The sequence below is a fragment of the Scophthalmus maximus genome, chromosome 20 (assembly GCF_022379125.1).
Source record: "Scophthalmus maximus strain ysfricsl-2021 chromosome 20, ASM2237912v1, whole genome shotgun sequence".
Lineage (NCBI taxonomy): Eukaryota > Metazoa > Chordata > Actinopteri > Pleuronectiformes > Scophthalmidae > Scophthalmus > Scophthalmus maximus.
The window spans coordinates 2401621-2416402 of NC_061534.1; the positions used below are offsets into that span (position 1 = coordinate 2401621).

At 41.6% G+C, this 14782-nt stretch overlaps 1 protein-coding gene across 5 annotated transcripts; it reads left to right on the forward strand.

The window, feature by feature from the left end:
* Nucleotides 1-1760: 1760 nt before the first annotated feature.
* On the forward strand, nt 1761-12762 carry pip5k1ba (phosphatidylinositol-4-phosphate 5-kinase, type I, beta a). Of its 5 annotated transcripts, XM_035608620.2 has the most exons (15): nt 1768-1937; nt 4490-4535; nt 4641-4712; nt 5539-5669; nt 6057-6174; nt 6249-6401; nt 6933-7229; nt 9174-9361; nt 9475-9555; nt 9919-9967; nt 10106-10190; nt 10288-10428; nt 10520-10613; nt 10945-11041; nt 11858-12762. In XM_035608620.2, exons 3-15 carry the CDS (start codon nt 4641-4643, stop codon nt 11858-11860), a joined length of 1509 nt encoding a protein of 502 aa, XP_035464513.1. In that variant the 5' UTR covers nt 1768-1937; nt 4490-4535; the 3' UTR covers nt 11861-12762. The 5 variants fall into 5 exon arrangements, 3 of the variants coding, with proteins under 3 accessions (XP_047185540.1, XP_047185539.1, XP_035464513.1); XR_007030236.1 differs by having other exon boundaries at nt 1761-1937; nt 9919-10190; nt 10288-10442; nt 10950-11041; XR_007030235.1 differs by having other exon boundaries at nt 1762-1937; nt 9919-10190; nt 10288-10442.
* The last annotated feature ends 2020 nt before the right edge of the window (nt 12763-14782 follow it).

Consider the following 14782-nt stretch of genomic DNA (forward strand, 5'->3'; position numbering starts at 1 on the left):
CAGTGCAGAACTCGTTTATGATTTAATGTCTCAAAATTCATTTTAACGGGTTGAAACAATACAGTGAAATAATGTGCCAGTTGAAAAAGTTTAATCATGAAAATAAAAGTAATAACAGTAGTTCTTGTTCTGTGACTTCATGAGGACTAAGTGTGACGTAACCTTGACGCGTGATTTTACATTTTTTATCTAAATGTCCTGATCAGGCTCAAGACTCTTTGTTGCCCTCTATGAAAAAAGATGTTTTTTTTAAAGTTTATTTAGTTTAATATTCAGCTTTGAAATGTTTTTTCCCCCTCTCATTTCCCCCTGGATTACCACAGTTTCCCTGGGTTGAGTTAGTTTTATAGAACATTTGAATCCTCACAGTCCTGAAAGCAGGTGACATCATGTCACTCAGCCGACAGACTTCCAAACTATTACACAATCTTACTTACTTAATCAGAAATACTCAGATTCTATATTGACTGAAGACTCGTCAGCAAGTGTCTGACCTTTGAACTCAAACAGTCTCAGTGAGATTCTGAATAAAGGAGGACGTCGACCCCCCAGCGGCCCTGCACCCTCACCGCTGACTCGCAGCCAGATGTGGCCAAGGTTTTGTGTTTGGTTCCTGGAGGACGGAGCTGATACCCGCAGGCCGCCCGTCCCCCGGCCCCCGCTGTTCCCAAACGAAACCTCCGGCGACTTCAACTCCGGCCCACTTAGAGGGAGACGAGAGACAATGGGAGGAAGACGGCGAGGGTGAGAGACACAAGGGAGTGAATAATGACATCCCAGTGGCAAGTGGAACCAAAAAAAGAAAGAAGAAGAAATGAGGAAGGAACTAAAAGAACAAAGGGAGGGAAGAAAAATAATGTAAAATGTGAACGTGGATTCGCAGAGAGGTGACAGGAACAGACGCCCTGATTATTACAGATCATTATAATAAACCAGTGTTACTGTAAATGACAGACGATCCAGGTGTGTCAGAGCCGCAGCAGCGCCCCCTAGAGGCCAGAGGGGAACACTGACGCTTTCACTTCAATTTTTCTGTTTTATTTCATTTCTTTTATTCTTCTTTTTTTTTGCTCGTTCGATGTTTTTCACTGAGGCTTCGATGAGCAAGTCGAGGTCGTAACCGTCTCCGTCACTGTTCCATTACTGCAGCTGGTTCAGCTGTTGTCTTTTCCCATCTCTCTCTGTGTGTGTGTGTCACCTTGTTGCCTGACATCTATCTATTTTCTGTCTAACGACCTCTGTACAATACGATTATAGAATTCCCAACAATACACACTGATAAAAATGATCACACGTACTACTCAACAACATCTACTACACTTTATCATCTTTAGAATACACTGTACATTATTCAAATCATACTTTAAAAAAATAAACTTAAAATAGTGCTAAATAGTATAATTATCTTAAAAAATACTAAAAATATGAATAAAATCATCTTAATAATAATTTTTCCACATGTTTAAATAAAATAATCAGGTTAAATAAAGACTAGAAACTTATTTAAAAAAACAGTGATCGAAATGAAATAAAAGAATTTAAAAAATGAAATATTTGTTTAAAAATCAAAATTGAATCCAAATATAATTTTAAAAAATTAAAAATCAACAGTCCTATTCATAACTGTAATAAAAAGTGGACAACAAAAATTAAAATCTCTCTGGTCCGAAAAACCTTTCTCGCCTACATGCCTTGACTCACATACGTTCTGTGGAATTACCCCACAGGTAGGCGGAGAGAGAGAGAGAGAGAGAGAGAGAGAGAGAGAGAGAGGAAGTGGTGAGGATGCTCAACAGTCGCTGCAGCTCTTCATCTCATCTCTTCACCGTCAGTCAGTCAAAGAGTTTTCACCTCGCACGTCACAGCAGCGGCATCGAACCGTCGATGTTCCACTGACCATCACTCATCACCGTCTGCACACGACCATGTCTGTTCAGGTAAGAAAGAGGAGAGTGGCCTCCATTTCTGCCCGGCAACACCTGTGTGTTGTTGCTCTTCCTGTCAACTTTCTTATCAGGTGGGGGTGGGGGGGGGAGGATGGACTTTATCATTCTGCCCTCGGCATCAGTTTTGCTCTCAGCCGCAGGGGTTTGTCAGTCGCCTGTCTCTCCACGCTTGTGAGTGTGTTTCATGATGATGATGATGATGATGATGGTGGTGGTGGTGGTGGTGGTGGTGGTGGTGTCACAGGAGGAAATGAGCTCCACTTCCCTTCCCCTTCAGGCAGAGAAAGAAGAACGTGTTGAATGTCGGCCTGTGAGCTGGAAGGGCTCCTGGTCGCTTTGCATGTGTATGCAAAAGAGCTGCAGTGTGTGTGTGTGTGTGTGTGTGTGTGTGTCTGTGTGTGTGTGTGTGTGCGTCATGTGTCAGTGTGCAGCTTTATTCACCTGAAGCCTGAATATACTGATAAAACTAATCAAGTGCCCCCACGTAGCTTCTATTGTTTTCTGATCTGCACAAAACTTTGTGTCATTCTTATAAAAAAAGAATTGGTCATTAGATATATCAGTGGTTTGTGTGTGTTTGAATTTGACTATATGAAACTGAAACTCCCTGCCTTCAGATATAGATAATAGTTTCTCAGAAACAAAGGCTTTTGCACCTTTGTGTTTTATTCATTATCAACTAGCAATCTAATTTATCTTTTCTGCAAATCAAGGCCGACCTAGAATTTTTGTTTTGTCATTGTTGTTGTGAGTTTAAAGCCGTCGATAATCTCTCTTAGTATGCAGAGAACTCCAGTATTTAATCCAACCGACCGCACTCACTGTGCAGTTATGTCACTCTCTCCCTCTGTGTGTTTTTAATATGTAAAGCGCTGCTGCTGCTGCAGAGCAGACCTGGAAATTACCCCGGACAAAGGTTCTATGTAGATATTTTCAACCCGCTTTCGCAACTCAAACCGTTGAAAATAATCTTCAGCGAGTGTCTTGATCTCATCAGCCTCGGTCGGATGTCATACACGACCCGGGGAAAAGAGCTTTCTCATCACAACCCCTCGAGTCACACGCCACATCGCCACATCCTGAGGCGGCGCTCAAAAATAAACACCCGCGGCTTGTCTTGAAAGGATCTGCGCTCGATTTTGCAGGTTCACTCAAGGCACTGGAAGTCCCCCTCCCCCCCTTTTTAAAAAATTGTTCACAGTTTCAATTTCGAATATCCGATGACAAACTTGTTTGAACAGCAGTAGTTAGACCCTGAACAACGAGCATGTACATGAAGGTACGGCGGTGATGTTCAAACCAAGTGGCGGCCCGCCGTGACGTCGCCCGTTGGTTTGCGAATTTGACGTCTTGTAGCCTCGAGTTTAGCGTTTTGACCGGCGCCATCTTGCCTTTTTTGTGTGCAACCAGACGTAGGAGCGGTGGGGGTGTGGTCCAGCTGAGAGCTCGTCGACCTTTTGTCCTCGGGAAAATGTTTATTGACGCTAAAAAAGAGAGAAGTAGAGTCATTTTCTCATCGACTTCTATAGAAACAACCGGTGGAGTCGCCCTCTGCTGGTCAATCGAGAGAATGCAGGCACCAGGCACTTCCGCATTGGCTTCATTTTCTGGACCCGGTGACTGTACGTCCATTTTTATATTTACAGTCTTTGGTGGGAACACGAAAAGTCTTTCTCTAGAGTCAGTGTTTGGTTTGTCCCTTCGGGGCGTCTGTACAGTAGAGACATGGCGGTGGAACATGGCAGAATCCACAGAAGAGGACCCGCTTCTCCGATATTAAGGGCAAAATTCATTTTAAGCTAATGTAAAAAATAACTAATCTCAGTTTCAGGTGATTTTACAGCAAATAAAAAACATAAATGCGAAAACAATTATATTATATTTCTGGCATTCCCTAAACCCTGCACACTGTGCCTTTAATTTGACTGATTGACACAATAAATAGGTTATTTATCGAGTCTTTATGACCAGTCCACAAGCATTCTTGGCTCTGATTTGTCTGCAGATCCTTTGTATTATCAAAGCGCTGATCGCCAAATGCTTCTGTTTACAAAACATCGTTGTGGCAGCGTTTTATTCATGAACTCAATGTTCATAATGAACTCCTTAGTGGCTTATTTGTCGTTTCTGTCGAGGGCCACTCACGTGTGAGTCTCCTTTGCCTACTGTTATAAAACGTGGGGGGGATTTCAGACGTAATGATCTCCTGATCCTTCTCAATTGGGATCAAAGGTCGTCGTGGGGAAATCTGGAGTTAAAGACTCCGGCACCAACACCGGTGGTCCCTCACAACTCAGCAGCAGCACCACAGGCGGGCTGGTCTGCGAAGGGCTCTGCAAGTTCTGCGTCAGGGACTTGAAAGAGACCGACGAGCTGTTGGAAGTTTCTGCGAGCAGAAGCTTTAAGCCCGGAGACACTAATGCAACCCGAGTAATCGCTCACCTTCGTGCAGTTTTCTTTCACCCGCCGACTTGTGCTTTGCATTGACATCCATGCAAATGCCGCACGCCGTGTAACTCCTCTTCTCTGTGCCTCACCCACAGGAGCCGTACGTCTGGGAAATGCACTTTCGGTAAAGCCTCGTTCAAGGTAAACCCACTTCTATCTGACCATTCTTCATCATCCAGGGGGGGTAAAAAAGAGAACTTCAAATGTGATGAGCTTCCCTCTAATCGAGTTCTCTCTGTCCAACAGATGTCAACTCTCACTGCCAACAGTGTGGGAGGAGGAACCAAAACCTCCAGAGCGTCGAAGGATCATAGAAAGGTGAGTGGACGTCATTATTCATCGTCAAATTCTGGTCAGTGAAGGAAAAGCAAGGAAGCATCGCGTGTTTGGAGGAACAGCTACACACAGAGACAACAGACGGCAGGTTGTTAAAAACAAAGACTTTGTGGTTGTCACAGCATACGTCGTATGAATTTCAACTGTACATTCCATGGGCAAGATTTACTTTCAAAATGTTATTTAATATCATAATGTGGAGTGCTTTTAAATCATTCTCATCATCAACCAAGGTGTGATTTAATATTTCAGAGCTTCAAAAATTAGGGTTCCGAGGACCCGATTGCAGTTAAATGTTGTTGTTGTCGTTGTTGTTGTTGTTGTTGTTGTTGTTGTTGTGGTTGGATTTGTTATCTTTGCTGATGGAGATAAACAGAGTCGTGGGGAAGTGGTCAGTTCAAGGTTTGCAGAGACGTTTCACCAAAATTCATTTTGGTGGAAGAATAAACGTGAATAAATTGTCACGTTTGCGTTATGCCGAGTTTCTGATCAACTTATATTCTATTATGAATAAATAGAATCCATCCATTACAGCAAAGCAACGAATTGACGTGCCAAACTACAGCGTACGATTAAAAGAATGGTTGTACAACATACCAACACTTTTCCATGTACTCTCGCTTGTTGAATTAGCTAGTTCATGCTAAATATACACATCAGTCTCGTTAGTTTTGCAAGTTAGGTCATAAAACACATTATCAACAGATTGAAATTTGACTGATGATTGCGACGATGCATGAAAAACTTAGAACTCCTTTTCTTTTTTAACAAAATATGTTCATTCTTCTTCCACGCTATGTTTTGCTAGCCCACGGCGGCCATCTTGAAAGGAGCCATCCAGCTGGGCATCAGCTACGCAGTTGGAAACCTCAGCTCCAAACCGGACAGAGATGTTCTCATGCAGGACTTCTCCGTGGTGGAGAGCGTCTTCCTGCCCAGGTATACACTCGCTTAGTGAGAAAATGTATTTTTGACAAAATGCACCTCAGCGAGATTAAATTTAAAGGATCAGTTCAACCAAAGTTAAAAAATGATTTGAGTGAGCTGATCGTTTGAATCCCAGATTGACCTCATTACATTTTGTTCCAGGATCCAAGTATTTGGTCTGTAATTGTGCAATTGTTTGGTCTTTCATGGAAAAAAATCTCCAGGCCGTCAAATAGAAAAACCACAAAAACCTTTACAAAAAACATGTTGTACGTATTACCTAATATGTTTAAAAAGAAAAGAATTGACAATGGATCTTTGGAAACTATAGTTTCATATATTTATTTTTTTAAGCTAAAAATTGCAAAATTAAGCATTAAGAGAATACCTGTTCTCCAGCGAGGGCAGCAACCTGACGCCAGCACACCACTATCCAGATTTCCGTCTGAAAACGTACGCCCCGCTGGCCTTCCGCTACTTCAGGGAGCTGTTTGGCATCAAACCAGACGACTACCTGGTGAGCGTGGACACTCATGTTCTCTGATCCAGTGCAATGTTGCAGAAACTGACAGTATATAGCTTAAATTTCAGTGCTCCATGTGTAATGAGCCTCTGATCGAGCTCTCCAACTCGGGCGCCAGCAGCTCCTGGTTCTACCTCACCAGCGACGATGAGTTCATCATCAAGACGGTGCAGCACAAGGAGGCGGAGTTCCTGCAGAAGCTGCTGCCCGGTTACTACATGGTGAGAAGGGCTCCGCCGAACGCTTATCCTTGAAGTTTAAAAAACATGCTGAATAGATTTTGCTGATTCTCCCTGGTCAATGTTGACACATAACTATGTTAAATATTGCATCGATTGCAAATGTAGATATATGTCCTTGGGCACAAAACCAAAAAAAGATGGTGGCAAACCCCCTCAAAAAAACATTGCTCCATAGCACTCCAAGTGGTGGAAACCAAACATGGGACCTTTCGGTGCAACCCCTTCGCTTTTATGTCTCCTCAAATATTTAAAATAAAACCTTTTTCTTTAATAACTTTCATTTTCATTTTGTGCTAATTGTTTACTGTAGTACCCTACAGATGTAGCTGGTTGGGGAAAATGTTTGCCAAGCCTTGGATTTAATACTTTTTGCTGTGTGAAGTTTCATTCGTGCACCTACAAATACCTAAAAACCATCTAATTAATATTATTAAGTATGCCAAGAATTCAGGCTTCTCTTGACTACACTCATCCGTCTCTAATTAACATGTCTTGTCTTTGTTTTCGTAGAATTTGAACCAGAATCCGAGGACGCTGCTGCCCAAGTTCTACGGTCTGTACTGCATCCAGTGCGGCGGCGTCACCGTGCGCGTGGTGGTGATGAACAACGTGCTGCCGCGCGCCATGAAGATGCACTACAAGTACGACCTGAAGGGCTCCTCGTACAAGCGCCGCGCCTCGCGCAAGGAGCGCGGCAAGTCCTCGCCCACGTTCAAGGACCTGGACCTCCAGGAGATGCACGAGGGCCTGCACTTCGACGCGGACACCTACAACGCCCTGATGAAGACGCTGCAGAGGGACTGTCGGGTGTGTTCACGCAAAAAAAACCATATATCTGTCAACACAGTGGAACCAAGAGGTTATATAAAACAGTCCTACTGAAATGATGATAGTATTCATCAAAAGAGCAGGGTATTTCACATGTTATGCAGAAGTACAGATATTTATTGTACCTCCTTATTTATTTTACAAGCAAATTTCCTGTTGAATAATTTTTCGAGACGAAAAGTCTAATGATTATAATGTTCAATATAGTCCAAAATATACAATAGTTCGAAAACATAGCCTATTAGCTATTGATCTGCATGATTTTTTAGAGCGTTACAAATAACAAAAAAAAAACTAACGTTGTCCAGAAGGTGGCGCTAAAGTTAAGATTGCAGGTTCGCTAAAAATCTAAAGGGTTTGTCCTCTGGGGAAGAGGGACGCTCCATAAAGTCCATCTGTGAGGATCAATGAATATTAAAAGTTAATTAATTTCACTGACATCTAGCTTCAGGAATAGAAATTTAATCATTAGTAAATATCCACAATAAAAATGATGATAAGAAATGAAAAAGTGTAGTTGTTAAAATATATTGCTCTTGACTAAAGCAAAAAAAACAATAATAACTTCATTCACATACAGTTTATAGACAATGTTGAATGGCTTGAATAAAATTAAATTGAATCGTTAAAATTTGGGGTAATGTGCTTTTTCCCCCAAAATGTGATACAATCCTTCTTACGGTTAAATTAGAAGATCCATACGCCGCTCTCAGGTCCGTACGCTAAACATGAAGCAGCTGTAAACTTAGGCGGTACATAACTCAATATATTTCATTTCAATGATATGAAGCAAACATTAACATTTTTAGACACGGCAGCCTGAGAATGTCTAAAACCTTTGCTTGATAAATATCTTAAACAATTAACATTGCGAATCAGAATTGTCGCTAATTATTTTCTCCTTGGTTTTCCAATCAGGTATGAAAACTTAATCTTTCAACACCCACTCACTTCAACCGCTCATTGATAACATTACGCAACCACGACGTTCGCGCAGGGCCCGGAGCTGTTGAGATGACCTCATCAGCGACCGCCTGTTACTTCGTTAGCGTGAAAACAATGGTGGCCCGTTGACGGAGGATTAAGCGAAGCACCTGACTCACGCCGTGTGTTTGAGCCGAGCAGCTGGACTCTGGACAAACTGGCCCGTCCGTGTGTCATGTGCCCTCGTCGGGGGCCTCTGGTGTATAAGTGCGTTAGGTAACACGGTGCAGATTCAGGACCTCTCTGTTCAGTTACAGGAGGTGGGTTATACTTATAGAGTTTCTTAATGATATCAGCGGTTGGTAAGAGGGATCGGCGGCTTACAGTATGTTGTACTGTACTTTCTGTTTGTAGATCCAGGGTTTAGCCTGAGGCCTTTTTTGGTGTTGGAGAGGTCGACGTACAGCTACATTTTATGGCGTGTGGCTTAGAAAGAGTGAATTTGGGTGTTTACCCTTCAAATTTCTCATTTTATTACATTAACCAGACACTCGTTATCAAATGACTAATTAATCTGAGTGAGAGAGTATGAAAAATACAATATAAAGATGACAAAGGACAAAATAATAACCGCTGATGACCAGTTCTCTTGGACGGGCAAGCTGTCAATCACACACCCCAACGTCGACGATGCTTTGTCGTCTATTTTCCTCTAAATTCGAACGTAATTCACAAAATGAACACTGTGCTATGTAGTAGAAGTCTCGAAACTAGAGGTTGAACCATAAACTCCTCGGAAAAAAGTTCGACTGACGTTATAAATCAAGTGGAGGAGTAGAGTTGTTTTCTCATAGACTTCTATAGGAACAACCAGCGGAGTCGCCCCCTGCTGGTCGGTACAGAGATCACAGGCTTCAGGCACCTGCACATTCTAATCTATCTCCCAGTTTTATCGCCTCTTGAATCCGTCACTGACAGTCGGCGTCTGCCTCTCGCCAGGTCTTGGAGAGCTTCAAGATCATGGACTACAGCCTCCTGCTGGGGATCCACGTTCTGGACCGCAAGCCGCTGGGCAGAGGGAGCCGGTGTGACAGCAGGAGAGGACAGAGGGTCCTCTACTCCACCGCCCTCGAGTCCATCCAGGGGAACGTGAGGGATCCCGAACCTGTGGCCGCCGACGACGACACGTGAGGACATGTGGTTGTTTTTGCGGCTGCACCTGAGAGATGTTTCTATTCGGTGTGCAGAAGGTTTACAAAAAAAAAAAAAAAAAAATCCAAAACTTCTCATTTTTTTTCAGATTGGGCGGAATTCCTGCCAAACATAAGGATGAGAACCTGCTCATCTTTTTAGGAATCATCGACATCCTTCAGTCCTACAGGTGAGCTCGCACACACACACACACACACACACACACACACACACATGGACTGATTTGTTTCTGTGCCAGTGGTGATTTTTTGTTCGAGGTTCCACATCATTTTAAAAAAGCGTTTGAAAAAAATGTGTAATACAACTTTTCCCCAATTAAGCATCTTTATTGTGTCTTTAAATTATGAATTAATCATTTAGATTATGAACAAAATCATATATTGAATTTGATAGAAGCTTTTAGTTTTTGTCTTCCTGTCATATCCTGTGTTTTGTCTCCTGCTTTAGCATTCAATGTTTCCATTTCAACGACTCCATACAGTATATATGTATGATTACTGTTATTCAGCGTTGTACATGTTGATATTTTCAGGTTCATTAAGAAGGTGGAACACTCTTGGAAAGCTCTCGTGCATGACGGGGTATGTAACATTAGGTCCTGCTCCGTACCGGCAGACCTCTTTGTCCAAATGTATAAATATGTATCTGTTCGTGTGTGTGTGTGTGTGTGTGGGGGGGGGGGACATGTACTGTATTTAACAGCTTCCTCTTCCTCTCAGGATACCGTGTCCGTCCACAGGCCCAGCTTCTACGCAGACAGGTTCCTCAAGTTCATGGGCTCGACTGTGTTCAAAAAGAGCCACCGTAAGTCGCCCGACCAAAACACCCTGACTCCTGTAAATCCCTGCATGAACAGCGATACATTTATTATTTCATCGCTTCCCTTCCCCTGGTCTCTCAGCCTTAAGAGGAGCGTCTTCAAAGAGGAAGAGGAATTCCCTCCACGCGGGCAAGTCGGCCTCCCAGGAGTTCCTGTCCCCGCCGAGGGAGGAGAAGGCGGCGGGGAAGAAGGCCCAGAGCATGGACCACCTGGACGGAGACTGTACGTCTGAAAGGGTGACGATAGCTTTTGTTCCTTCGCATGTTTGTTTTTTGAATCCAGCGGTTGACGAAAACTCCTTTTTTTGCAACAGTTTACAGTTCCTCCAAGCAACCGGACCTTCTGTCCAGAGCTGCCGTTTGTTTTGTGTCCGGCCTGAATGACGAAGAGGAGGATCTCGGAAACAGGTAGCGCATCGGGCGCCGCCCTCACATCTTAATCACCTGCAGCCTTTATTCAAATGAGCTTCCCTGGACTTCGTGAAAGCAGTTTGACCGCATCAGTTCCACACACAGACAAGAGGAGCTGAACGGAGCGGTGACAGCGTGTAGAGAGAAGGATGTGCAAGGGCAAAAAATGATTTATGTCCTGGTATTCTACAGTGTTTATTGAGAAAATACAAGGGGTCGCCCCCCTAGTCAATTCAACAGAAATTGAATTTGCTCTTGTTCGTCGTCTGCACTATGAACTAGTATATATATATATATTTCTATATCTACCAATATGTCTATGTTGCAGTGAAGACCGACGAGCGTCCAGTTCGACGATCGCTCTGGACGACCCTCTGCCGTCCCTCAGCAGTAGCCAATTGGACGCTGAGCTGGACGTCTACTTGGTATGAAAGTACATATGAAATGTCCCCACGAGATGCCTTTGTCGGACCTTTGTTGTACTTGTGTGTACAGTACGGCAAATCCAACAGACCGTACCATCCGTTAAATTCTCACATATTCCCACTTTCCCAGCATGCACTTCCCTCCCGTCCTCTTTTAATTTTCTTCTTCGGTGGTGGTGGTGGTAGCGTTCGGGATACTGGAGGCCTCCCCGCGACGTCCTCACTGGACACGACTCAACCGAGTCCTCAAAACATTTACATTTTCGTTTGTCTGCCTGTGAAACCCCCCCCCCCCACTTCTCTTACGTAACCAATGAAATCCTCGTTCGGGGCTTAAGCGCGAGCTGTTCTCTGCGGCTCACATTAAGCAGTCCCACTCTGCGGGACGCCTCCAGACGTCCGAGTTAATAACCTCTAAGCCTCTGACAGGAAACGGTGGGATTCATAAAATTACAGTGAGGGGGTCTGAATCCCAATCATGGGGCCATGAATTTTATCTGACGGCCTCCACTTTTTCTCTTCTAAATACATTTTACATTCTTAACCTTTCACCCAGCCCTGACTAACCGTACTGTTCTTTACTACTTTGCTTTCATAGGATCAAAAACAGCGGTCTGGTCCTTTAAACTAGGCTACAATACAGCGCAGGGCTGATATGTATTAAAACATTCAAATTGCATTGTGTTTACTCATTTAATGTAGAATCACTGATGGATTATGAGACAACGGCTTGAGATTAGATTGTTAATGTTAAAAGTTTGTTGTTCTGTATTGTTTCCTAAAGCGGGAAAATTTTTCTTTTTTGTTGTTTTCTAGTGAGTGACGGCTCCTTTTCCAGCCACCTGTTGGTCTGACCTTTGACCTCCCGGTCGCATGGCATCGAGACATCAGGACGTCACCGTCTGAACGTGACCCGACGACAACAGGAAGTGACACGTCGATGTCGGTGCCTCTTTATGTGCATTTAACACAAAACACTATCAAGCCGCCTCCCAGGTTGTTTTTCTGCACTTTGCTGCTAATTTACAGTGCTAACAATTATATTATATCATATATAATAACAATAATTTAAAAAAAAATGGATGTCTGACTTTCTATGAATAGTAAATGTTCAAATTTTCTCAGCGGCTGGATCCCTGAGGAAACAAACTGCCTTATTACTTAATTTGAAAAATCCTATAGAGATGTGATCTGAGATCTTTTCTGGTTTCAGGTTTCGAAATTAAAAATGACATTCAAATATGCAGGACCGTTAAAAAAGTATGTGTGACTGATCTTAAAATCCCCAGTTTGCATAAAGCAAATAAATCAATATCCTCAAACACATTAATCAATTTATTACCTACCACACGTGTATTTTTATTCTAACGTACAGAATCTTGCTGCCGCCATGACAACAAATCTGTTTGCTTTGTTTCTCGTGACAGAATAAGTTGTTGCCATACGACAGGATGTAAATTCAAAGATGCTATAATCACTTATTTTCCAAACAGATATATTAAAAAACTTTTTGGGAAAATATTCCTTTCTTTCTTTACTGAGATGTAATAGCTCTGTTATGAACTCTTCTGAATCCTGTAGCAATATTTTCGCCATTATGTCTTATCATTTTTTGTCCATGTGCCTTAAAAAAAAAAAAAGTGCGAGCTTTGATTTATAGGCCTTCAACTGTATTATATTAACAATATGTTTATCTTTGAAATAAATTAATATTTAATGTCCTTGCGTTGATCCTTGTATTATTTCTCGATACGTTTTCTTATTTTGTTTATTATCTACCATTTTTTATTTAGGCGACAACCCTGATTTCTATTGAAGAACCTTCATCATTATTCATTTATAGACACAAGGGGGCGCTGCAATGATACAGTCATACTCTATATGAAGATGGTGTTGTCTGCAATGCAAATTGTTTTGTGCTTTCCCCAAGATTTAAAATCCAAGATTTGGAAATATGAGATTAATCATCTTGTTTTAAAAGTTATTTACCTATTTTTTTTAAAGTTATTTCAAGATTTCTGGTCAAGAAAAATGATCTTGCTTCATTGACAGATATAATAATACAGATTTCACTTGTTTTTTTTTTATGTTTCCTTTCAGCTACTGTAAAAACATTGATAAAATGAACATATATTTCTTTAAACTGCTGAGTTTACAGAGTGGCCGCACCATCTTATGGCAAAATTTATTTTTTCCACTTTTATAAAATATTGAACTGATTTCTTAAACTCAACTTTAATTTTTTCTCATCATGCAGTAATGTTCTGCATGATTTACGCTAATCTGACTTGGATGAAAACATCTGCCAGAGGTGGAAATAAATAAGTACATTTACATATTCAAAGTATTCTGCATTTTAGTTGAATTTTTAAACTTTACAATTTTGCCACAAGAATGTTTTTTGAAGTCTATTTGTCTGTGTTACAGCAGAATGTGTTGCGGGATCGTCTTTGCATGTTTCTCCTCTAATCCGTCACATTTACTAACTTCCCTTTAATCCCTCAGATAAACACTCTGACTCCACAGAAGCTGTCGCGAGGATTGAAGCTGATGTGTTTACTCGGAGCCGGGTCAAAGTTTCTCTTCTGACATAAAACAACAAAGCGCAGAGGGTTTACAGCTGTCGAGAGGTCACGGGCTCTTGACCTCTGAGCCGGTTCAACCCGTCAGACGGGGAATCAGAATCAGAGCCACACTGTTGGACTGTGTGCAGCAGGTGTGTGATTACTGGCAACACAATAGGAGAGGAACTGTGTTCAGAGGTGGAACACTGTGGTTAATGACCACTGGTGTCGCTTCCAGTGAGTAATCGTGATGGTATTCTGAGGGATTTATAACAAGGAAGAATTATAAAATTGGCAAACGGACGTGATAAGGACAATAAAAGATTCACATATATTTGTATTTGGTTTTTCAGACGTTTCACATAGTTTTACATAGTGCCAAAACATAACATACAGTATTTCAAGACCTATAATACTGTAGAAAGAAACCCAACAGTTCCCACAATGAGCAAACACTTGTGACGTGATGCTGTTATGATACTGTAGCTGTACATATAAATATGAATGTAATTATGTAAGAAATCACATGTTAAATACACATATATCAATATCAATTGATTAGAAAAAACTATTTTAAAATTCATTAAATCTTCTTGTCATTGTTTTTTATTTCATTGTCCAGTTAAATATGAGTTGATATAAATTGGTTCACGACACCTGAATCAAATTTCACGTGAGAAAAATTTACATTTTTGGAAATGCATTTTTAATAACAGCTGTGATTAGGACACTAGTTTGAATTTTACTTATTCATTTGATGGAAATTAAAAATGAAATCATACATAATGCATTCGTTTTTGATTATCACTGGGATTAATAGTATACATACATTTTCCTTCTTCAAAGTACTAACTATTGTTACATACCTTATTTGTTTTGCACATATCTTTATTCATTGTATGTTTTTATTGATACAGATTTTTCTATTTTCTGTTAAACACCCACATTTCCCAGTTGTGGGATGAATAAACAATATCTGATCTTATCTTAATAACAGATGAGTGACATCAGTGGTGAAATATCAACCATCACGTTTATGACCTTTTCCTGTGAACTCGTGATGTTTCATTGTCCACAGTGAAACTGACTCATCCGTCATCAGCGCGTCATATCTGAGTCACCGGATGTGAGATGACGAGCACGAGCACGAGCACGAGCACACCTGCTGCGGTCCCCT